This window comes from Manis javanica, chromosome 8 (assembly GCF_040802235.1).
Source record: "Manis javanica isolate MJ-LG chromosome 8, MJ_LKY, whole genome shotgun sequence".
In the NCBI taxonomy this organism is placed as follows: domain Eukaryota; kingdom Metazoa; phylum Chordata; class Mammalia; order Pholidota; family Manidae; genus Manis; species Manis javanica.
In genome coordinates, this window is record NC_133163.1 from 53,719,021 (window position 1) to 53,745,250 (window position 26,230).

At 36.4% G+C, this 26,230-nt stretch overlaps 2 protein-coding genes across 6 annotated transcripts in view; one reads left to right on the forward strand and one right to left on the reverse strand.

Annotated features, from left to right (window-relative positions):
• Positions 1-14,763, reverse strand: part of TOGARAM1 (TOG array regulator of axonemal microtubules 1) — a 77,465-nt gene extending 62,702 nt beyond the window's left edge. For all 3 annotated transcript variants that reach the window (XM_017670257.3, XM_017670256.3, XM_017670255.3), the window contains exons 1-2: positions 12,524-14,763; positions 1,239-1,395 (exon numbers count right to left, since the gene is read on the reverse strand). In XM_017670257.3, coding sequence (XP_017525746.3) covers positions 1,239-1,395; positions 12,524-14,446 — 2,080 coding nt within the window. In that variant the 5' untranslated portion in view covers positions 14,447-14,763. The remainder of the gene's footprint in view (positions 1-1,238; positions 1,396-12,523) is intronic.
• A 247-nt stretch (positions 14,764-15,010) lies between these two features.
• KLHL28 (kelch like family member 28) overlaps positions 15,011-26,230 on the forward strand; it is a 39,783-nt gene continuing 28,563 nt past the window's right edge. Inside the window, exon 1 of one of the 3 annotated variants that reach the window (XM_017670260.3) lies at positions 15,011-15,144. The gene's annotated coding sequence lies outside the window, so the exon portion shown is untranslated. Of the gene's footprint in view, positions 15,315-26,230 lie in introns of all 3 variants that reach the window. The other 2 variants (XM_017670259.3, XM_017670258.3) reach the window with 2 other exon arrangements.

The following is a 26,230-nucleotide window of genomic DNA, read 5'->3' on the forward strand; positions in this document are numbered from 1 at the left end:
GAACCTTGTCTTTACAGTCCCCAAAATATCTCAAGTCCATTCCTAAGATAAGCCTTTGGTCTCCTGATATCTCTCTCTTAACTAAATGTATCATATACATCCCCCAAAAGTGTAATTCAAGTAGTATCTCCTTCTTTAACACCTTATCTAACTGATATGGTCCATGACAATGACTGTGTCCTCTGAACTACCATAATATTTACTTTCTGTACTACTTACTTAGGCAATTAAGCATTTTTCCAGTTGCTCTTGTCAAAAAACCTTAGAGTACTCTTGACTTACGTGTCTCACACTCCATCCCCAATTCATCAGCAAATCACATCAACTCTGCCTGTGACATATAATCAGAATTCAGTTATTTTTCCTACATTTACTGCTACCCTGGTCAAAGCCTCCATGAACTCTAGCCTGGATTAGAACAACAGACTCCTTGTTTTTGTCCTTGTCCTCAGTCTATTTTAAATGTAACATCCAAAACAAGCCTGGAAAGCATAAAGCAACTGCTATTATTTCTTTCCTCAAGACGTTTCTCTCTCAGAATAAAAGCCAAAGTTCATTTAATAGCCACTAGGCCTTATAAATAAGGACTCCTCTTATTTCTTGACTTCATTTTCTACTTCTATTCCCTTTATTCAATTTCATTCTAGGTTTACAGCTTCTTTAAGCTTTCTCAAATATGTCCTATACTCTGCCTAATGTTTCCCTCTTCCTGTAATTACTTACTCTTCTCTCTTGATATCTATGCAGTTTGCTTCAAATATTCCCTTCCAAATGCAGCATTCTTTCATCACATTATTCAAAACAGCCTCTCCCCCATAGTTCTCTTCTCTCCTTTTTCTCCATGACATTTATCAACATCTAACATACTATGTTTGCATTTATTTAATATTTGCTTTGCCCCAACCAGAATGCAAGATTAAGCAGAAAGTCCTGTTTTGTTGACTGCTATATCCCCAGTAGTTAGAAAAATACCCGACATCTAGGAGATACTCAACAAATATGGGTTGTTGATTAAGCAGATATTGCCTTACATTACTACTTAAAGGGTTTCAGTGAGAAACCCAGTGTCTTCTGAGATAATTACATCAGAGTCCTTTTTATCAGATCCTTATGAAAATTTATTGAATCTGAATTGTCTACTAGATTATAAATCCTATGAGCTCTTGAATGAACTATATGAGGTTTAGAGAAATCTTTAACTTAATTCAACATGTCCAATGCCTGCACCTTTTACTTACCAGCAGCACATACTGGAAGAGATTCTGGGTTAAAATCCCGATAATTCTGAAATAAGTTTCTTGATACTCTTTTTCTGCTAAAACATAAATCATCATTGACTGTCATTCCTTGAGAGGGCTTTAATTTTGGAGATGGGATGAAATCATATGCTGAAAACTACAAGAACAGAATAATATTTTAGCAAATTTGTGTGAAGTCTACTTGGTAATAAATATGACAGAATAATTAAGACTCAATTATGAAATTCAGATTAAAAGAAAAAATTAAATTTATCAAAAATATAATGATACAACACATACAGTATGATACGTTAACAGTATTTTTCATTTCATGATAGAAATACTAAGTTTTTTCCATCTTTCTTACTACTTCACTCCAAACCTTTTCTGTATCTTACCTTCCTACAATACACAGCTAGCAGCTAGGAAGGACAGAATGCAAATGACAAAGAGGGAAATGACAACTTGTGAGGTGAACCTGCTAAACACTGAACTACAGAAACTCCCAGTTGAAATGACAACTTGAAAAAGAAAAGCACATTTCAGGTTCAGCATCATATAGCCCATCACACTCTGCCATCTTTGAATATTAGACCAAAAATGCCAATTGAAGGTCACCAATCAGCCAGTATCATACTAACTATTCCTACTGAGGCACATTTATTATCCATAATCTGCAGTCCAAACATAATGTACACCTTTATCCCTTAGAGATTTTCTTATGATAAGTCTTTTAGTTAAAATCAAGTTCTTAAAAATTTACATGTATTTTTTATTTTCCAGTTCTTTTTCACATACCCCTTTGGTTCTTAAGGTACAAAAATGCCAGGATGGAAATTTTGAAGTTCTACCTAACCACAGTTAAAGAAACTAAATGAGAGCATGATTGAAGTGTTCAGAATTCTTTACCAGTGATGACATCAATTGTTCTAAATCACTTCATATTCAACATAGCTGCAGAACATTAAAAAAACTGAATGAACAGACAACAAATTATACTGACTGTCTATATATTTGGAGCTTAAAGATACAGTCAAATCTAGACATGTGGTGAACTATAAGCCTTCTCAGTATGCTTCCTTGCAAACACTTCCAAGTATCAAAAAGCACTGAAATACAATACAATTAAAGATATGCCTATTTAAAAACTAGTTAGCTGCTTGAATATTACAGTATAAGACTATAAAATGCCAAATACACCTCAGATAACTTGTTATTCCTCATTAAATTATGTGGAAAAATCTGCTTACTCCTTCAAAAATTAACCGAGAAAATCACTGAGAAATAAAGAATGCCACAGATGAAAAAGGCCTGACTTTACTTTCCCCAATTTTATTAATTGGGGAAATTAATATTAACAACTCCTATGACTGATTGTATAGTAGTCACTATTAAAAGGACACAATGGAGTAAACATGGAACAAATTACAATTTCTGATCAGATATATTAAAAAGAAATACTAACCCAGTTTAAATAGTAATCCAGAAATAATTCCCCAATATGGAATATATCTTACATTACTCTGCAATTAATTTCTCCTTTCAGAGAACAGAATATTAGTATGTATGCCAGATACATACAACTAGTGGTGGTGTAGTGATGGGGACAATGCAGGCAAGTGGAAGTGGTGGAGAAACGCGTGTGTGAGAGTGGCATTTTCAAGAAGTCAAGAGATTAAGTTTTGCTATAAAAAATCTGCAGATGTTTGAAAGCAAACTATAGGACATACCAATTATTATTAAAATGAGAGACTCTTTTGATCTCTCTTAAAAGTAGTCAAATGATTTTCATCAGGATAAGCTTTGATGGAACTAAATAATGAATAAAAGGGAAAGGGAAGTTAGAGTAAAAGAGAAAAGTACAGATAAATTTTGAAGGAGTTGTGACCTAAATTTACGAAATGTGAATCAGTCTGTTTAGAGTACCTTAGGACTCTTAGGAACACAGAACTGAGTTTTCAGTCTTTGAAGTTTGTATCCAAAATTTAATTCATGTAATTCCTTAGAGTTACAGTACATGAAAGTGTTATAGAAGGCAAGTTTCAAACTAAATATTAACAATGACTTGTAATTCAGTGTTATCTACTATTTCAATCTTGCAGTTTATTATCTTGAACTTTGCATTTGATTTCTTATACATATTTCATATAAAAAGATTTCTTTGACCAAATGCCTTTCAGTAGTGTCTGTCAGGGGGTGTAAAAACATCATAAAAATAGTTTTAACCCTAATTTTGGTAGAGTTAATAGCAAATTATCAGTGAAAGACCTAATTCAGAAGCCACCTACACTCTGCCTTTATTTAATCATATAAACTTTATCTTGACCTCCAGTTTTTGGACCCTTTCATCTTCTACCAGTTCTTTTTGGTTTTACTTGAACTGCAACCTGTCCCATACTGGTAGCCATTTAAAAAGTTTATTACAATCACCCAGTTACCTTCTGAAACATCTTTGCGTGTTTTTCTCAAATCACTTTCTATGCACACTTAAGAAAACACAGTTGTAATACTATGTATGTTTTATAGCCATTTCATTTGGCACTTAACATTGTAATATATTTCCCATGTTGTTAAAACCTCTCATAGAGTGCTATAAACTTTAATTACAAAAGTAGTAACTGCACATTGTAAAAAAAGCAAACATTACAGAAGTAAATAAGATATAAAATCAAATTCTTCTTTGGCACCCCTTTTGTTAGAATCCTATTGATAAACTGTTAACAGATCTTTTTCTGTATATAAACAATCTTCCTTAAGTTAAAAAAAAATAGATCACATAATATTCTTACACTAAGTAAATACTCAGCATATTACAGACATCCTTTACTGTTAATCATATGTATCTCTTTATTCTTTTTAATGTTTGCTTAGCACTCCATATATGATTGGATTCACAGTTACCACTAGTGGACATTTCAACCACTAGTGGGTATTTCACTACTTTTCACTAATACAACCCCGTAGTGTTATGCTTGTGTATCTCTGTAGGACAGAAGTACTAAAAATAGAAGTTAGGTCTAAGGATATAAACTATTTTTAGAGTCTGCATAATATTCTGTTGGTAGGACATGCCACTCTCCTATTATGCAACATTTCAGTTGCTTCCACATTTTAAAAATTTTGTTAAGGAAGAAATTTCAATGAAGAAAATAGTGCACATCTGGCTTAAGATAGCACTGATAGAAGATTTGGTAGACCTTAGAAAGACTGTCATATATGTTACACAGCTAAAATACATATATTTAAAACAACAAAAATGGTTTCTTCGATATCCTTAGGCTTCCTACACAAGGGCAGAACACCTAGACTGAATTCTTTGGTAGCTATCAGGTAACGAGTTTGCCCATAAAATGTGCAAACAAGACTACTATGCCTGATCTGTAATGTTTTTTCCTCTTTTCTCATCCCTGGTTTTACCTTGAGTTAGCTTCTCAGCTGACTCTCTTACAAGTAAGAAAACAAAGGGGTTTCTGCCTCCTTGTTTGATGTTTATTTCTGGAAGTTTCACTAACATACTGACCTGCTGCGTCTTAATAAGAGACTCAAACTCATTGTCTGAAGTATACCTTTTCTGAGACTTGGGAACTTCAGTCTTCAGTTGACCTTTCCTCACATAACTAACTGGGCAATGGGCAATATGGCTCTTATACAGTGAATCTGACTCTTGATAAAACCTGTTTCTGGTTCTGATTTCGCCTGAGCACATGAGAACAGTTTCCACACAGATGGCAGCAGTGGTGGAAATGGGTTTTGACTTTATGGTCTACTAGGTGATTTCTGTTGGCTGAGAGTATGGTGGTCAGGCAGCTGACAGGGAATGTGGAATCTTGTTTCCTTACTGGTATGTTCTGAATATGTTTGTTTTTAAATGTTACTGATATGAGCTCAAGTCCTTTACTCTTAATAAGCAGAACCCTCTTTTTCCATCCCAAACTTAAGGTTTCTGATGTTTACTTATTGTAGGACTAATATCTGTCAATATCTACAAAAATCAAATTCTCTACCAAAGATGAAAGTAAACAAAATCAAATATATAACACAGTGATTCAACAATTACCCATATTATTGAATCCTCACCCCTTCTAGTGCAGTTACTATCTATCAATGTAGTAAGGTATTACAGAAACATTGACTATATTCTCCATGCTGTGCTACCATCCCCGTGACCAACTTACATTGTGATTATGAATTATTGTGCCCCTTTATCCTCTTCACCCGTCCACCCCAATCCTTTCCCCTTGGTTAACCACTAGTCCCTTCTTGGTTTCTATGAGTCTACTGCTTCTTTGTTCCTTCTGTTTTGCTTTGTTTTTATACTCCACAAACAAGTGAAATCCTATGGTATTTGTCTTTCTCTGCCTGGCTTATTTCACTGAGCATAATACCCTATACTCCATCCACGTTGCTGCAAATGGAAGGATTTCTTTTCTTTTTATGGCTGAATAATAATCTATTGTGTATATGTACTGTATCTTCTTTGTCCATTTATTGATTGATGGACACTTAAGTTGCTTCCATATCTTGGTCATTGCAAATAGTGCAGCAATAAACATAGGGGTGCATATGTCTTTTCAAATCAGGATTTTGTTTTCTTTGGGTAAATTTCTAGCAGTGGAATTGCTGGGTCAAATGGTATTTCTATTTTTAATTTTTTGAGGCACCTCCATATTGCTTTCCATAGCAGTTGCACAAATTTACATTCCCACCAACACTGTAGGAGGGTTCTCAGATGTAGTGCCTTTTTATAACCTACTTTTTGAAATCACGTATCATTATTTCTAACTTTATTTCTTATAAGTGTGTTTTTAAGTCTTGACACATTCAAGGCAAGAAGAACTGGACTCCAACTTTTCAAGGAAAAAATATCAAAGAATTTGTAGAAATATATTTAAAAGCAACACACTCAACAGTGATGCTTCCTTGATGAACTTAATGAATCTAACAGTGCTTAATTATATGTTTTTGTTTCTTTAGCTGGTTAACATCCTTAAAAGATTGGTACCTGCATCTACCTTAAATTCTGATGCTTTATTATAATTAGATACTCAAGTTATATATATGGTAAAACTTTTCCATTTTATTAGTAAGAAATATTTTTTGAGCAAACAAATTGGTTTATCTTGTCTGTCGACAGAATTAATCAGAATAAACTCAACTAGAACAAGCTCCCTTCTAATTAGATTATTAAAATCATTATTAACAGGTTAATTGTTAATGTCACATTAAATTAAGCAAATCCCAAAGAGTTCTAAGATTTCCTTATTTATTATGATTTAAATGTACTGTTTCTTTAGGGAAAAATATAGTCTTTCCAAAAGCTGTACATTCAAGACAAAACACACACTAGCTGTGAGTTTAATGACTTTGGTCACTAAGTAAAGAACAAGAAAACAAAATGCTCCTAAACAAACTTAGAAGTTTTAATATTTGGTATACAATTGTATAGAAAAAGCTCATGTAGAAATCCTATTTACGATGGCTTTCTGGACGAATCAAATTCATTTAAAAACAGCTATTTTATCACATATAAAAATAATATTGATATGATAAAGTTGTGCAAACATGAACTTGCTTTCTCATGAAAAGCCAAACTAAATTTTTAAAATCTCCTTTCCAGTTTCACAGGTTGGATACATTAATATCATTCCTATTCAAAATATAAAATTTAAAATCCTGTGTTCCATTAAAGTTTACAGATAATACTTTTTAAAAAGGGATCAATTTTGAATGGATAAAGAAGATATGGTACAAATATATAATAGAATATTTTTCAGCCATAAAGAAAAAAAGAAATCCTGCCATTTGCAACAACATGGATGGATCTAAAGGGTATATTATGCTCAGTGAAATAAGCCAGGTGTAGAAAGACAAATATTATATGATTTTATTTGTGGAATATAAAAACAAAGCAGAACAGACTGAACAAAACAGCAGTATACTCATAGACACTGAGAAGTGACTAGTGGTTACCATGGAGGAGGGGATAGGGTTGGTGGGTGGGGAGGGTGAGCTGGATAAAGGGGCACAGTAACTCTCAATCATAATGTAAGTTGGCCACAGGGATGGGAGTAAAGCATGCAGAATATAGTCAATGATTCTGTGACGTCTTTCTATGTTGAGAGTAAGCACACTAGTGGGGGTGAAGATTCAATAATATGGGTCTCTGTTGAACCATTGTGTTGTATATCTGAAACCAATATAAGATTGTACATCAATGGTGCAATTAAAAAAAAAAGGATCAATTTTTACAGTACCACAAATACTTAATGCTTAATAATATAGTAGCTTATGTTGTAATTTTCAGACCCTTAGTTAACTTTAAGATTTTAGACTAATATAAAATTGAATTGAGAAAAATCTGTAGATCCTGAACAATTTCCAATTCAGGTAAAAATGGAAATCACTGATCATAAATGTGATTTTAATTTACCTTTGTCTCATACATTATAGATAACCATTAAATAAACAGGTTGAGGCATATATAAATGCCTTTGGATGATGTTAAATTCATTTTTTTTTTTGCCTCTTAAATCATTATAAAAAGGATTAAGAAACATGTTCTCATGGAGAGAATGAAAGACAGTTTTTAGTTAAATGACAATTTTTTCTCTATCTATGAGGAAACAAGAAGCTGCTTTCTTTGGGTAAGGTTGTACTTAAGGTATAGTGACCCTGCCCAGAGTAAAAAAGTTAGGACAGGGAAATAAAAATATGTATATAAGATAATGGATATGTTTTGTCCATTTATCAAGAGAATTGTTAAAGCTTTTTTTTAAGATGGTAAAATCAATATAATATATATAGTCTTATTTAATATGCTTTTAAAGTTTAAAAATTTATTTAAAAAATTACTTTTAAGTTTTTAAATACATCATCTACCCTGGGAATAGATATGATTTGGGTTGTTCATGATTTTGACAAGCATTAAAAAAAAGTTTTTCAAATACTTCAAGGACCACCCCCCCCAAAAAAAATAGTGACTACTTATTGGAAACAATCCAACATCTACGCTGATATTAGATATGGTTTCAAATTTTGTTCATGATTTTGACATGTTTTAAATCTAAGGGATTTTCTTACTCAGATTCTTCAATCATTTTAAAAAGAAAACTGAAGACCACTTATTGGAAACAATTCAACATCCAAGGAAAATCTCAATTCTTAGGATTAAGTTCACACCAAATACATTAGCACAATTTAATAATTTCAGGCTTTCTATTACCTTTAAATTTGTCATATTAAGGATTCTAAATACTTCCCACATTTTCCAATACCCTGAGCCTCTATTTTCTATTCTCAGCTTGTCTCTTAGTTTACCAGAATATGGAAGCTTAATATTAGAGCACTGCTCTCAAAATGTGGTCAACAATTCAGCAGTGCAAGCAATATTTATATTAGACCTATAGTCTCAGACCCAGACAAACTGAATCAGAATCTTTATCCTAACAAGATCCTGAGGCAATTCATATGCACATCAAAGGTTGAGAAGCACTAGAGCTCATATCTTCCTTTGACTTAAAAAAAACAAAAACTTTTCTGTATCCTAAGTCATGTCTCTTTGTTTTACCTTCAGCTCCAGAGGAAAAGACTTCCTCCTTTGTTCCAAAGCTAACCTCTCTCTATACCTGCTTTCTTGACTCATTCAAGTCTTTATTCAGGGACATTAATTCCTTGCTTTTACCTCTCAGTTAAGTTTCTCAAAAATGATTACAGGGACTGAATTGTATGTATCTTGCATACCTAATATCTACCATCCTACAAGACACAGTATACACATTGAATTCATAAGTGGCTCCTTTCTCTGCCTCTGTTAGGAAAAACACATCTAATATGGTAGCCAGCTAGTGATTCCTGACTACTTGACTCCACTAATTCATTAAAACACTCATAAAACACAAAAAGAGAGACAAAGTTAAGAGTATCATAGGAATCTGATTATCAGTCTGTGATATGTCAGGACACAAAAATAATTAACTAAATGATGGAAACAAAAACAAAGTCTGAATAGTCAAAAGTAAGAGAACAGTTAAACAGGCCATGATATAGTATGATTCAATATTAGATAGCCATTAAAATTCTACTACAGATAATTTGATGTTAATGGAAAAAATTTCATGATAAAGTAAGTGAAAGTGGGAGACTCTCATGTACAGAAAAAAGACTATCGTATACATAAACTGAAATTATACTTGGGCATAGGTAACAAAATATTTACTGCAGTGAGTCCCTCTTTCAGTAGTAAGGCTGCTGAGACATTTAAATTTCTTCTTTGTGCGTTTTATCTTTTCCAAAGTTTCTATAATTAGCACATACATAACTTTTTTACAATCAGAATAATTATTAAGAGAAAATTAAAGAAAGAAAATTAAGAGAAAAGTCCCTTCAAAGTTATTTTATAAGCAGCAGGCTGAATTAATGTAACAAATCATGCTACTCAGTATTCATTCTCTTCAATCTCTCCTGCTTCTAACAGTACTGATGCGCTTCCTTCAAACTCTCCACTTCTAATGCCTTGTTCTTTATTGGTTTTCTTCCAACTCTTAGGCACCCGTTCTCTGCCTTATTTGGTTCTGTCTCCTACTGCTACTCCCTAAATGGGGTTATATGTCAAGACTGAGTCTTAAGCACTCTGCTCTTGCTCTGTATGCCCTTCACTGGAAAGCCTATCCATTCTGTTTCAGCAATTACTTCTCAGAATGTGACTTCCAAGACCTATACCTCTAGTTGTTTCCTTGTCTCTTCAATAGAAGTCTTCAATATGAACTCAACTGGAATGTTCTATCTTCCTCCACCTAAAATTCATTTCCCCTCAAATTTAACTTCCTCTTTCTGGGCCTTCCCATGTGTATTCATGGATGTATTAAGCATTTTGTTACCTCAATCAAATTTTAGAGGTATCTCTCTTTCTCTCCATCTCCAACACTTAATCATTAAATCCTTTAAATATCTCTTATATCCATCACTTTCCACTCTAATCCAGATGCTCTGCTAATCCTCATAAACTCAATACCTCACACCTAAAGTAGACCAATAAGTGTAAGTCTAATTGCTCTTCTAAGTCTCCAGTGTCTAGTTCAAATAAAAAAAAAAACAATCCTAACACTGCTACTGTTATTAATTTCCTAAAACAATGCTTAAAAAACAAACCTGTATGCAGTCTCAAGTCACTGTTGAAATAACAAGCTAAACTCTTCATCCTGGCATTCAAGGGTCTCCAATCTAGCCCCTGCCTCCCTCTTGTAACCTTATTTTCCACCACTACACTATAAGAACCATCTTCTAGCAAACTAATATATTAATCTTTAAGATAAGGTATAGGAGTATGTAATTGAAACATTCATGATTTTCTTTGGAAGCTTTGCTGTTTAGTGTCACTAACCAATGCTGTATGTAGACAAAACAGAATTAAGAGATTAACAGGAGACTGCAAATGTTAAAGCAGAGCCTGGGCAGAAGCTAGAAAAAAATCAGACCAGGGGTCATTCTGGAAAAGGCAAAACTATGGAGACAATAAAAAGGTCAGTGAGTGGTTGCCAGGAGGTGAACAGGTGGAGGAAGCAGGGGGCTAGAGATGAACAGGCAGAGCACAAAGGATTTTTAAGGCCATGAAAGTACTCTATATGACACTGTAATGGTGGATATTGGGCATGGATATATTTGTCCAAACCCATAAAATGTGTAACACCTAATGTAAAACCGTGGATGTTGGGTGATAATGATGTGTCAATGTAGGTTCATCAATTGCAACATATACCACTGTAGTGCCTTGGGATGCAGGGTGAGAGGCTGAGCATGTGTGGAGGTAGAAACGGTATGGAAAATCTCTGTACTTTGTCAGTTTTGATGTGAAACTAAAATTGCTTTAAAAATAGTGTTTATTAATTAAAAAAATATATACATTTACTTTAAAAATGGCATACATAAAAATGTTTAAATATTTAATCCCTATCCTTCATTAAGATAATTTTCAATTCTACTAATATAATAAATGGTATGGGTAAGGCTCACTGGTCAATACTAAGAACACTGGATAAAAGGTTGTTAGGGTATTCATAAGGTCTCAAAGTTATACCACAGATTATGGGCTAAACCTTTATGATGACATGGTCTGCCTACACCACATTAACCAGATGGTAAAATTTAACATCACCAACAGTGGAACAACCTGATACCATATGCCCGTGCCTCCTGATGTGATGTAACATGAAGTTCAGTTATCACCAATGTAATATTTTTGGTAAAACTGCTTATCTTGAATATAATCATAAGGAAACAATCAGATAACTTAAGAACTTGGGAAATTCTACAAAACAACTACCCTAGACTATTCAAAAAAGTCAATGTCTTGAAAAAACAAGAAACAAACAGGTGGGCAGATTGGTCTAGATAAGGAACATATTAGCCCATGAATCTGACTGGATCCTGAATGACAAAAATAAAACAAATACTATAAAGCACATTTTGGGGACAGTTGGAGAAATTTAAATACAGGCTATATATTATATATTACTGAATGACTATTATGTTCTCAGGTATGATAATGATATGATGGTTAGTTATAAAGGTGAAAGTCATTCTAGGAAATAAATGCAGAAATATTTAGGAGTGACATGTCAAGATATCTGCACTTACTTTCAAATGACTCAGCAACTATGGAGCACATATGACAAGATGATGATAACTGGTACATACAGATAAGGTATATGGATATTCTCTGTACAATTCTTTTAACTTGTCTGTAGCTGTCATATTTTCAAAACAAAAACTTTTGAGGGGAAGAAATCTCAGTTCAGATGTCACATCTCAGAAGACTTTTTTGACTTTAAGTGTAATTATTTTTTTCTATTTTCAGTATTCCCACAGGACACTTTATATTTCGATTTTCAGAACTCAGCAAATTTTTAACTGCCTGTTTACAGGTGTGACCTTTTCCCTAAACTTCATGGAACTGGTCTCACCATTATTCCGAGAACTTAGCTCTGTATCTGGCATCTAAGAGGTATTCAGTGTTGTTGTATGAATAGTATAACATGCCAAAGTGACAGGCCAAAACCAAAATCCAGGTATTGAATATATCACATTGTGCCTCAAACCTAATCAAATCCATCAAGCAGGAAGTCTATTAGATCTGTACCATATGTGATCTGTGCCCTACATCAGCATTCAAATTGATTTAAAAACAAAATTTAAGGACCCTCAGCAGCCTCATCCTAAGTCATTACAGGAATATTTTCATTTTAAATTCTTCCTAGTTTCAACTCAAGGAAATTAGAGAAGATGCATACCTGTTCTATATCCTTGGAATTGGAGGTCTGGCTTTCTCCCGTGACTCCAGGCTGCTCATTTTCCCATGGTAATTTATTTTTTCCTTTTCCTGCACTTAAAACCCTTCGGGTACAAACAGTTGGGCTGTAAGATCCGTAAGTTTGCATGCTATCCCTCACGTGGTCACCACAGTGACAGTGTGCACTCTGAGTCCTGTTACCAGCCAAAAGCCAGTCTGTATCTGCTCCATGTGCCAAATGACTTGACCTACCTTGGACAGATGATGGCATAAGTACTGCATATTCCACAAATCCCTGTTCTGTTAACCTTGGGAGGGTTTTCCTAGCCAATCTGGCCTGTACAGCGTTCATCACTCCATCTCCATTATCCTGCAGTTCAACAGTATCTACAGCTTTGAAAAGGATGCTGGTTTTACCTGAGCCCATGGATGATGCCAACACAGCAAAGGCTTCGAGAGCTGCTTGGCGTACCCTGCGTTTGCTATCTACAAGAGCTGGGGCAAGATCAAAAGACAGTTTGGGTAAATCAAAATCCTCACTGGGATAAGTCAGGAGGGAGCAGATGCAAATGTTCACCACCTCCTCTCTCACTTTGGAATGCTTATGTTTGAGATGTTCCAGGAGTAAACAAAGCACTTGTTGAGGACCTACTTCCTTCATTAGCTTCAGGAAGATTTTCACGTATTCTTGTTTGATCACCAATTTGTTGTCTGCCAGCACTTTGACAGAAGCTGCTATAACTTGTCCCAAAAACTGTTGCACCTGCTCTCCAAGGCGAATAACCAGTACATGCAGGACCTGAAGTGTACCATGGACCACTCTGAAGTTAGAATCGTCTAACAAATTGTACAGCAAGCTAATGAAACCAACAAGACTAGAATGAGGGGTAGAACTAGGGTCAAATCGTCCCATCACCTGTTTTAGTTCCTCAACGGCCTGAGTTCGGTTCTTATAATCTTCTTGATCTAACAGTCTTGAATGCAGCTCCTGAGGAATAATCCCAAATTTTAGATTGTTGTTGCAAAGAGTCACTGCACAAGGAAGGGGATCTTCAGGAAATCTTGAGGCTTCAAGTTCCAAATAATAAGGAAACTGGTTCCCAAACTCGGACTCCAGGCGGCGATTGTAATGTCTCCTCAGAGCAGACGGCAGGCGAGAGATATAGGACTGAAACTTCTCTTGGCCAAGTCGCTCCCCAATCTGTTGAAGTGCAGAGAAAGCTGTCTCAGATTCCTCTTCTATTTCCTGATCGCCAAGCTTCCGGGCTAGAGATATTATCACCTCGGTAAGGTCTAGGCCGAGCAACAAATCCTCAGGAGTAAGCAAGACAGGAAATAGTAGTGCTGTGGAAGCTCTAAGCCGGGCATCACTACTTTCCAGTCCTTGCTGTATAAGCGTTCTCAGCACCTGTTCAGAACTACGTTTCAGACATATGTTCAGGATCTGCAGCGCATCTTTCCGCAAGGCTGGATTCTCTTCTCGCAAAGAAACAACTAGCTGAGGCAGAAGTGCTAAACTAAAAGCTTCCTCCAGTTGGCCTGCCTCCCCTTGACCCCGGAGAACGTCTGAGAGGAGTTGCAAGCAGAGTCGCTTTTCATCACTACCTCCTTCCACAAGGACTCGGCTCAGGGCTCGATACAAAGCTTCCTTCCTTCGGGGGAAGCCTAGTCGACCGCCCCGCCGCGGCAAAGCAGCCTGCAAAGACTGGAAGGCCTCGGAAGGGTCTGGCACGGTTCGAAGGAGTTGAAGAAGCCGAGTCTCCTCTTCATCTCCCCCTGACAAACCACCTCCAGACCCGGACCAACTACTGGAGATTGCCTCCGCGGACATCAAGAGAGTTGAGGACAGAGGCGCCAGAGGTGAAGGTGTCGGGGGGCAGGAAGCTCCAGCAGCTCCACGGCAGCAGTTTTTCTCGCCTCTCATGGTGTCCCCACCTGGACTATCAGTCTCTGCGGAGGAAAGACGGGCCGGGGCTTTGGAGGCGGTAAGCAAAGAGAGTTGGAAGGGGTGGCAGGAAGAGTAGCGCGGAGGGAGCCGCCGCCATAGAGCGTCGTCAGGTGGCGGAGGCTGGAGGACACCATCGTCTCCGAGGGCTCGAAGGAGCCCGGCCTTTCTGTTCCTCTACAAGCCCCAAGCTGCAAAGAAGGAAAAGGAATGGCTTCAGCCTGCCGCCAGGCTGTTCCTGACTCCCGCAGGATGCCTTCGGCAAAATGGCCCCCGTCCGAGCCCCATTCCCCACACTGCCACTGGGCGTAACCAAGAGCACCACGTGACAAAATCGATCGCTTCCATGGTGATGTACCCAGCGCGGTCCTCTTAACCCGGAAGTCAATCTGCCGTGATGCGTGCTGGATCATGTAGTCTATGTCAGGTGCTAAGAACAGCCGAAATCCCTAGGAAAAGGAAGAACGTTTCGAACGTAGCGAATAGAGCGAACATATCTACAGCCCTGCAGGCGAAGAAGGGTAAAAGCTTGGGCGGAAGTGACGCTCTCCTCGCTCAGGGCGGAAGTTCTCCGCCCTACCGTAAGAATTGGGGTTTGACTATAAGCAAGCCAGGATCCTGCCCGGTTGTCCACGGCTCCTCCTCCTGTCGCTGCTGGCGTGATTCCTGGTACTCAGGTATTTTTTTTTTTCTGCCGTCCTGCAGCGCAGGCTTTGGCAGAGTTCTTCCGGAGAGCCGCCGGTGCTGCAGTGACAGGTAAAGAAATGAACGGGACCCTGCAGGGAGAGAGGCGACATCTTGTGCAGGGCTCGTTTACCGTTGCAAACGCGTTGCTCTACAACCCAGAGTAAGTTCGATCCTTTCCTCCTGCTGTCCGGTTACCCGGACAGGAGATCCAGACCTGGGCCAAGTCAAAGCTCATGTACTTTTTTTCAAGTCCTGGTCTTTGAGGCCTTTTCTCTCCCGCCTTCTCCCTACCTCCTTTTACCTCTTCTGGTTACTGGGAGTTAATAATTTTCTGTCATTTTTCCTTACTCTCCTCACTTAAAGTTCGTAATCTGGAAACAAATCTATTTTTCCCTATACCTGACCGCCTTTCCCTTACACGTTCTCAAAATCTAATGCAGTCCCTCTGTGGGACTCTCCTTCCATTCTCAAAATCTCCTAATGTAGTACCTCTGTGGGATTCATCCTTTACCCACTCCGTTCTCAAAATCAATGCAGCCCTTCTGTGGGACTCTTTATTTGCCCCGGTTTCCTCTGCCGCCCCAGCCTCCCTGCTGGATCCTGACGCGTCTCCGCAGCCTTTCAGTCTCCTGGAAACGGAGATTGCAAAGGCAATTTCAGTTGCAGTAGAAGTTCTTGGCATCACTGCCCTAAGAGAATTCTGCCATATAGATTACGGGCTAATAATAGACATTTCTTTGTTTTAGGTGAACTGTGAATTTGGTAAGCATTTTCTTTTTGTACATGAAACATAAGCGGACACAATTGAAAAGCTCAAGTATCTGGTGTGAGGCTAAATTCTTTGGATTGTGGAAGATAATTTTTTTTTTGAAGGATAGCACAATTACTTTTGAATGACCCAGTGAGAAAAGTTTGAGTATTTATAAAGTCTTTAATTTATGCGCTTTAAATACAAGTGTTCCTTACTCTAGAGGTACCACATGGGATGTCTCTCAAATATTTTTAAGTATTAGAATAATTAAGTCACAAATGCCAAAACGCTTTATAAATTATGTTGCTGGAAAATGCAAGTTCAAAAATAATTTCTGTATATTTTCTTAAAGATTGAATATCACAAATTTTTTTTTTCTTTTGGAAATAGAGTACGTATCAATGAGGGTTATGTAAACTGGCATCCTTATGTTTTGGTTTAGGTTCTAGGTTACTGCTTTGGTGTTAATCATTTTGGGGTTTAAATGAATCTGCATAAATTTAGTTTGGCTATATTTCAGTACTCCCCCACCCTCCCACACACCCTGGCCTTCCACCCTTCTGTCCAAGAAACCCATAATTTTTTTTTTCCATTTTTAGGGGTAGGGGAGTGAAAACTGAGGGATGATTGTAGCAGTTGTCAATAAGAAAGAAAGTCTTGTTCTCAAATTTCCAATGTAAGAAGCTCAAATTTATAGTTTTACTCACATGTGTTCAGACTTCAGGAACCCAATTCAAACTAAATGAAATAGGAGAATGATGTACTTATACACATTAGAATCCCAGTTTATGTTGGTAAGAAGATAACCCTTTCCAGTAATCAGAAATTTTAGGTTGAAAATCCAGGCCAATCTTTCCTATGGCCAAGAACTTGGGAAGCCAAGTTAATAAGTAGAGGATGAGTGGTAATCATGGAATCAAAGAAAAGGAATGTGGAAAGTCTTAAATATTTTATCATCAGAGTTATTATAGAAACTTAAAAATTACCCTTTCTCTCTAAAGAGAATACTTTTCAAGGGACTTGGATACTTAAACCAACCAGTTATCAAGTCTTTTTTCTTGGGACAAAGCAAAATGAGTCTTTGTTGTGACCTCTTTTCTCAGGACCCTGTAGATCACTAAGTTATAGATTGCAACTTACTATATTTCTGTTAGGTTAAATTTCCTTGATAAAGACTTGGAAGATGCATTAGTGGTTCTCCATGGTGAATATTTATGAAATAGGACTTTACCAGAATCACACATCTTACTAATTATCTTTTAGAGTTATTTTGTGGGAGATAAATCTCATCCATTTAATTTATATTCTATTTATCTTTTACAAAGCATAGTTTTCAAAAACTTTATACTTGAATTCTAGGAATCCAGGGAATTCTAGGAATTGTGTGTTGACTAGAATATTAACTCATTTAATCCTCATAACAAGGTTTTGAAGTTATAGCTACATTTGTACTATGGCTCATTTTTTTTTTGTTATCATTAATCTACAATTACATGAGGAACATTACGTTACTAGACTCCCCCCATCACCAAGTTCCCCCCACATATCCCATTACAGTCACTGTCCATCAGCGTAGTAAGATGCTGTAGAATCACTGCTTGTCTTCTCTGTGTTGTACAGCCCTCCCCATGCCCACCCCCAAATTATACATGCTAATCATGGTGTACTGTGGCACATTTTTATGTATATTTCTGTTGGAAAGTAATTGGACAAAGAAAGTTAAACTCAAATTAGTCAATATAGCAACTTAAAGTTTGGCAAAATTTTTGTGGAGGAGAGTATTGAAGCTACAGGTAAAGTAAGATTTGTCCATTATTCATCATTCATATCTTTTACTGCTTATTATTTTATTACATAATTTTAATCTTCCTTTTTGGGTTTCTGCTCTGAACTTTTTTAGTTTCTTGTGTGAGCCAAAACTTTAATAAGGCTCAGAAATTACGGGATTATTTTCTTATTTGTAAGATTAAACAGCTTTTCTTGATGTGTATCAGTGATATATTTCATTTGCTTAGGTTTATGTTACAAAGCCATTGTGCATTTCTGACTAGAAACTATAATTTTAAACAGAAATCCGATTTTTATTGTATATTAAGCACTAATCTGTAATTTCACAACTATTGCAACCAATTTTTCAGTGGATAGGCTGATTATGTAACTTTGATGTTTTACTAGATATAGTAATGGCTTTGGGGACTTACATTCTCCTGTGTAATTTCTGAATCCATGATATAATGATTTATAACAAGACTTCTAAGTTTGCTTTTGTTTTCCCAGATATAATGAAAGTCAATCTCAGAGAAAAGGAAAATATGCCAACATGTTCCATAGGCTCACTAATAAATTTTTATGCCATCATTAGTTGAATTCTTCTGTGTGGAGAATTGAACTGTCAAAAATTTTGAAGTGTTGCTGTGATAAAATATTTTCCTAATTTCATAAATCACATTTTACAAAAAATATCTTTGTATATATTATATAATTATACATATATATATTAAAACAATTCTCATTTCTGTTCATCATTTATTTGCTCTCATTGTAGCAGATAATTGCCTCCCAACTGATTTCAGCACTGTTTTGTAGCATAGGTGTCAATTAAGTAGTTACTAAACTCACAGTTTGACCTTTGTTAGGTTTGTTCAGAATCTAAAGTTGTGAAGCTGCTGTAGACTATGGAGAGTTAGATTTTATTTTAATTTTATCTAACATTATCATTATATTGTAGTTATTTATGTAAAAAGAATGTTACATAATTTTTCAAATGTAGACTATTTATTCAATATTGACTAATCCAGTTACTTGGCCTAGATTGCTCCTAAGTAAATTTGGTGGTATAAAAACAAAGAATGGCAGGACTGTGGGGGATGAAGAATCAATACTGCTATTATATAAATGAGAGAATGATTGTTCCACGGATTCCTCTTTATTTCATTTTAAAGCCCTCATGTACTTTTGTATCTAATCTGCATAGTGTGTGTATGTATCATATATCTGTTTTTGTATGTGATCTATCCTTTTTAGGTTTCTGTTCTACACTTTTTTAGTGTCTTGTTTGAGTTAAAACCTTAATAAGCTTAAGAAATTAGGAGTTTATAAGTAAGGCAGTAAAACAGTATGTAAGAAGAAACAGTGCCAAGGTTTAAATCTTGCCTTGGGCTTAGTTTCTATGTGCTCAGATTTCTTCATCTGTCAAGTGGGAATAATAACAGTGCCCACCTCATCATACTACTCTGAGGATGAGAGGAATTAATACATGTGAAAAGCTTAGAATGGTGACTGACACATTTTGATGACCCAACAAAGGTATTCTAGATGCTTCTTTATGGAAGAATTTACTCTTGTCAGGAGTAGCAATTATAAGTTGGTTCATTAAACATTTTAAGCAGGACAGCACTTCTTTGATTGTAATGTGTAGAGAACATAATCCTGAGATCAAGAAAACAGTTCCAGTAGTCTCTTACTGATTTTGTCATCATATTAGTTCATTTAAATTCTCTGAACTTCAAATTCTTTGTCTATAAGTCTTATGCCAGGTTTAGTGCCATATATTTATTTTTTTTCTCTTTTTTTCTGTGCCAAATTTCAAAACCATGTGAAAATAGAATATGAGACACTCCCATGTACCTGTCACCCAGCTTCAACAGTTATCAACTCAAGACATCACCTACATCTCCATTCACTCCCCATCCCATATTAGTTTGAAGCCAACCCCTGACATCATATATTATTTTATCTACAGATATTTCAATATGTATTTGTAAAAGATAAAAACTCTTGAAAACATAACTATAGTAGCACTGTTCAGCAAAAAAAGAACAGTTAGTTAATATAATCAGTAATCCAGTCAGTATACAAATTTCCAGTTGTCTTCTGAATATCGTGTGTGTGTGTGCATGCGTGCATGCATGCATGTGCATTTGCCTATATGGTTCACTGGTTGTATTTGGTTGATAGGTGTTTCAAAATTTATTTTAATCTGTAGGTTTGTTCTCTTTATTTCACTTTATTTGTTGAAGTACCTAGGTTATTTTTTCTATAAAATTTCTAACAGGATGTTTTTGCTAATTGCATCCTTCTGTTATAGTTTAACATGCTTTTTCGGTTCTCTGTATTTCTTGTAAATTAATAGTTGCACCTAGACTGTTGACTACATTTGGTTTTGGTGTATGTGTGAGGGGAGGTGCCAGAATATTCACTATGGTATTATGGTCTTCCATCAGAAGGCTCACCGATAAATGTATATGCAATTATTGTCTCTCTTTTTGTGATGGAAGCAGGCCTTCATGATCAATGCCTACCTTTTTTTTTTTTTTTGAGAGGGCATCTCTCATATTTATTGATCAAATGGCTGTTAACAACAATAAAACTCTGTTTAGGGGACTCAGTGCTCAATGCACAATCATTAATCCACCCCAAGCCTAATTCTCAACAGTCTCCAATCTTCTGAAGCATAACGAACAAGTTCTTACATGGTGAACAAATTCTTACATAGTGAATAAGTTCTTACATGGTGAACAGTACAAGGGCAGTCATCACAGAAACTTTCGGCTTTGATCACGCATCATGAACTATGAACAATCAGGTCAAATATGAATACTCGTGTGATTTTTATACTTGATTTATATGTGACTCCCACATTTCTCCCCCATTATTATTATTATTATTATTATTATTTTTAATAAAATGCTGAAGTGGTAGGTAGATGCAAGATAAAGGTAGAAAACATAGTTTAGTGTTGTAAGAGAGCAAATGTGGATGATCAGGTGTGTGCCTGTAGACTAAGTGTTAATCCAAGCTAGACATGGGCAATAAAACATCCATGATACAGGAGATTTCTCTCGAAACAGGGGGGGTGAGGTTCTAAGCCTCACCTCTGTTGATCCCCAATTTCTCACCTGATGGCCCCCCTGCGACTGTGCCTGTCTTAGGTTGTTCCTTCCTTGAGGAATCTTACCCGTCTCTGGCTAACCAGTCATCTTCCAGGGCCATACAGGGAAATGTAAAGTTGGTAAGTGAGAGAGAAGCAATATTGTTTGAAAAGGTTAGCTTTTTACTTCTTTGCAGATTTATGCCCTGTGGCTTCTATGCCCAGCATTTGTCTTGAGGTATCTTTACTACTTGGAAGAATTATGATACTTGGTAAATACGATATGAGGCACAAATTCTATTTAAGGGTTGTAATTAGGAAGGAAGAAGAAAAGCTATAGAAGTAGCAGTGGAAGATTGATTATTTCTTTGACATATCTTCTTGTAGAGTAACATAAGCATGTATAGGTTTTAAACTACTAATTAAATTGCACACACTCATTAACATAATAGGAACACAGTTACATAACCAAAGCAGACCTATAATTACCAGCCATCTCCAGTGAAACCAAGAAAACCAGTTAGGCATCCTAGGCATTTGTGAAAATTTATCTATGATATGATGGATATTGTGCAACTGAACTTGAACAGTCTGAGAGAAATCAGACAAGTTAAAACAACCCATTCCTGGGAACTGTTCACTTCCCATATGTTCTTTTAACAGTAGATAGTCTGTAGTTGTAAGATTTTGGAGTGCTGCAACTTGCACTTCTCCTAATTCTTGGTTGAGTTCTGACAGTATAGATCCAGTCAAATTTGTTGTTTTACTGTATGCACAATTGCCTACCTTTTTTAATTCATTAAGATTGCAAAATGGTGATGGTTCATCATTCCTTCTTTATTAACTGGAGTACTTTTATAAAGAGAAACTGGCCATTTATTAACTGGAATACTTTTATAAAAATAAACTGTTTGGTAACCCAGTGGCACAGTGGTACAGTTAATATAGGAAAGGCATGATAAATACTTGAATCTTTCCCTTACATTTGTTAGGTTTCAAATAATGAGTTGGTTCATTAGCATCCTGCAGTGGTGATCAATTAGGGCTTTTTTAAAATTGTAATTTTATTAGCATTATGAACTTAGGGATTTAAGCCTATCTGATGTGTTTTGATTAATTGCACCTTTTATTATTAATGATCACTTTGTCCCATCTTTGACTAGTGAGAAGCCTGTTCCTCAGTTTTTGGCTCCTAAGTTTTTTATGAATTTAGTTGTCATTAATAGCTTTCTTGCTACCTATTATATAAAGATTCGAAATTTATCTGATGTTTTCTGTCCCAGGCATGGGATAAGCCATTTGTTCAAGGAGTTCTGTTCCTTTGAAGGGAAACAATATTTAGGGACCACACCTGGGTGCTAGGAGTGCCCTTTGCTACTGGTTGGTCGTAGTTTCTAGCCCTTTTCCATAGACAGAGCTAGGAAATATAATTAATTTTTACCTTAAGATAATATTATATAGATTTTATAAATTTGTGTGTCACATTAGCATATATAATGTTTATATGTATGTCTATGTATATATATATTTTTTGATACTTTTAATTCAAAAATCAGGCTACAAAGTTTATATGTAATGTCTGTCTTAAATCTGTCTCTCCTATACTGAGAATCCCAGATCACAGTGACCCTAGGGATGATAAAATTGGAAATGTCATTTAATTATGTTTTTATGGCAATGCACACATGACAGTTTTTTTTCTTGGTATCATTAATCTACAATTACATGAGGAACATTATGTTTACTAGACTCCCCCCTTCACCAAGTCCCCCCAACAAACCCCATTACAGTCACTGTCCATCAGCATAGTAGTAACATGCTGTAAAATCACTACTACTCTTCTCTGTGTTGCACAGCCCTCCCTGTGCCCCTCCCACATTATACATGATAATTGTAATGCCCCCTTTCTCCCCCGTCCCCTTATCCCTCCCTTCCCACCCATCCTCCCCAGTCCCTTTCCCTTTGTTAACTATTAGTCCATTCTTGGGTTCTGTGATTCTGCTGCTATTTTGTTCCTTCAGTTTTTTCTTTGTTCTTATACTCCACATATGAGTGAAATCATTTGGTACTTCTCTTTCTCCACCTGGCTTATTTCACTGAGCATAATAATATCCTCCAGCTCCATCCATGTTGTTGCAAATGGTAGGATTTGTTTCTTCTTATGGCTGAATAATATTCCATTGTGTATATGTACCACGTCTTCTTTATCCATTCATCTACTGATGGACACTTAGGTTGTTTCCATATCTTGGCTATTGTAAATAGTCCTGTGATGTATGTAGGGGTGCATATGTCTTTTTAATCTGAGATCTTGTATTATTTCAGTAAATTCCAAGGAGTGGGATTCCTGGGTCAAATGGTATTTCTATTTTAGTTTTTTGAGGAACCTCCATACTGCTTTCCTCAATGGTTGAACTAATTTACATTCCTACCAACAGTGTACGAGGGTTCCCCTTTCTCCACATCCTTGCCAGCATTTGCTCTTGTTTGTCTTTTGGATGGCGGCCATCAGGTGACATGATATCTCATTGTGGTTTTAATTTGCATTTCTCTGATGATTAGCGATGTGGAGCATATTTCATGTGCATGTTGGCGATCTGAATTTCTTCTTTGGAGAAGTGTCTGTGCAGATCCTCTTTCCATTTTTTAATTGGGTTATTTGCTTTTTGGTTGTTGAAGCATGTGAGCTCTTTATATATTTTGGATGTCAACCCCTTTTCGGATATGTCATTTATGAATATATTCTCCTATACTGTGGGATGCCTTTTTGTTCTGTTGATGGTGTCCTTTGCCATACAGAAGCTTTTTAGTTTGTTGTGGTCCCATGTGTTCATTTTTGCTTTAATTTCCCTCAGTCGAGGAGATAACGCTCAGGAAGAACTTGTTCGTGTTTATATTCAGGAAATCTTTGCCTATGTTGTCTTGTAAGAGTTTTATGGTTTCATGACTTACATTCAGGACTTTGATCCCTTTTAAGTTTACTTTTGTGAATGGGGTTTAACAATAATCCAGTTTCATTCTTTTGCATGTAGTTGTCCAGTTTTGCCAACACCAGTTTAACAGGCTGTCATTTCCCCATTGTATGTCCATTCCTCCTTTATGGCATATTAATTGACCATATATACTTGGGTTTATATCTGGGCTCTCTAGTCTGTGCCATTGGTCTATTGTTCTGTTCTTGTGCCAGTACAAATTGTCTTGATTACTGTGGCTTTGTAGTAGAGCTTGAAATTGGGGAGAGTAATACCCCCAGCTTTATTATTCCATTTCAAGTTTGCTTTGGCTATTCAGGGCCTTTTGTAGTTCGATCTGAACTTTCAAATGAGTTGCTATAGTTTGTTGAAGAATGCTGTTGGTGTTTTGATAGGAATTGCATTGAAAATGTAGATTGCATTAGACAGGATAGCCATTTTAACAATATTAATTCTTCCTATCCATGAGCACAGGATGTATTTCCATTTATTGGTTTCTTCTTTAATTTGTTTCATGAGTGTCTTGTAGTTTTAGGAGTGTAGGTCTTTCACTTCCTTGGTTACTTTTATTCCTAGGTATTTTATTCTTTTTGATGCAATTGTGAATGCAATTGTTTTCCTGATTACGCTTTCTTCTAGTTCATTGTTAGTGTATAGGAAAGCAACAGATTTCTGTGTATTAATTTTGTATCCTGCAACATTTGTGAATTTAGATATTAGATCTAGTAGGTTTGGAGTGGATTCTTTCTGCTTTTTTTAAAATTTGTTTTTATTTATTTTTGTATCATTAATCTACAATTACATGGGCAACATTATGTTTACTAGACTCCCCCCATCATCAAGTCCACACCACATGCCCCATTACAGTCACTGTCCATCAGCATAATAAGATGCTATAGAATCACTACTTGTCTTCTCTGTGTTGGACAACCCTCCCCATATGCCCCCCCCGACATTATGTCTGCTAATCTTAATGCCCCTTTTTTCCCCCCTTATCCCTCCCTTCTCACCCATCCTCCCCAGTCCATTTCCTTGGTTAACTGTTAGTCCATTCTTGAGTTCTTTGAACCTGCTGCTGTTTTGTTCATTCAGTTTTTTTCTTTGTTCTTATACTCTACAGATGAGTCAAATCATTTGATACTTGTCTTTCTCCGCCTGTCTTATTTCACTGACCATAATACCCTCTAGCTCCATCTATGTTGTTGCAAATGGTAGAATTTGTTTTCCTCTTATATCTGAATAATATTCCATTGTGTATATGTACCACAGCTTCTCTATCCATTCATCTACTGATGGACACTTACACTGCTTCCATTTCTTGGCTATTGTAAATAGTGCTGTGATAAACATAGGGGTGTATATGTCTCTTTCAAACTGGGCTCCTGCATTCTCAGGGTAAATTCCCAGGAGTGGAAATCCTCGTTCAAATAGTATTTCTGTTTTTAATTTTTTGAGGAACCTCCATACTGCTTTCCACAATGGTTTACATTCGCACCAATAGTGTAGGAGGCTTCCCCTTTCTCCAGCATTTGTTATTGTTTGTCTTTTGGATGGTGGCCATCCTTACTGGGGTGAGGTGATATCTCATTGTGTTTTGTTTCTTTCTTTTTACATTTTTAAAATTTTTATTTTTGTATCATTAATCTACAATTACAGAAAGAACATTATGTTTACTAGGTTCCCCCTTCACCAAGTCCCCCCCGCATACCTGTTCACAGTCACTGTCCATCTGCATAGTAAGATGCTGTAAAATCACTTGTCTTCTCTGTGTTGCACAGCCCTCCCCGTGCCCCACACGCACTCTACATGCTAATCGTAATGCCCTCTTTCTTTTTCCCCACCCGTATCCCACCCTTCCCACCCATTGTCCCCAGTCCCTTTCCCTTTGGTAACTATTAGTCCATTCTTGGGTTCTGTGATTCTGCTGCTGTTTTGTTCCTTTAGTTTTCCTTTGTTCTTATACTCCACATATGAGTGAAATCATTTGGCACTTGTCTTTCTCTGCCTGGCTTATTTCACTGAGCATAATACCCTGTAGCTCCATCCATGTTGTTGCGAATGGTAGGATCTGTTTTTTTCTTATCGCTGCGTAATATTCCATTATGTATATGTACCACATCTTCTTTATCCATTCATGTACTGATGGACATTTAGGTTACTTCCATATCTTGGCTATTGTAAATAGTGCAGTGATAAACATAGGGGTGCATCTGTCTTTTTCAAACTGGAGTGCTGCATTCTTAGGGTAAATTCCTAGAAGTGGAATTCCTGGGTGAAATGGTATTTCTATTTTGAGCATTCTGAGGAACCTTCATACTGCTTTCCACAATGGTTGAACTAATTTACATTCCCACCAGCAGTGTGGGAGGGTTCCCCTTTCTCCACACCCTCACCAACATTTGTTGTCTGTCTTTTTGATGATGGCGATCCTTACTGGTGTGAGGTGATATCTCATTGTGGTGTTAATTTGCATTTCTCTGATG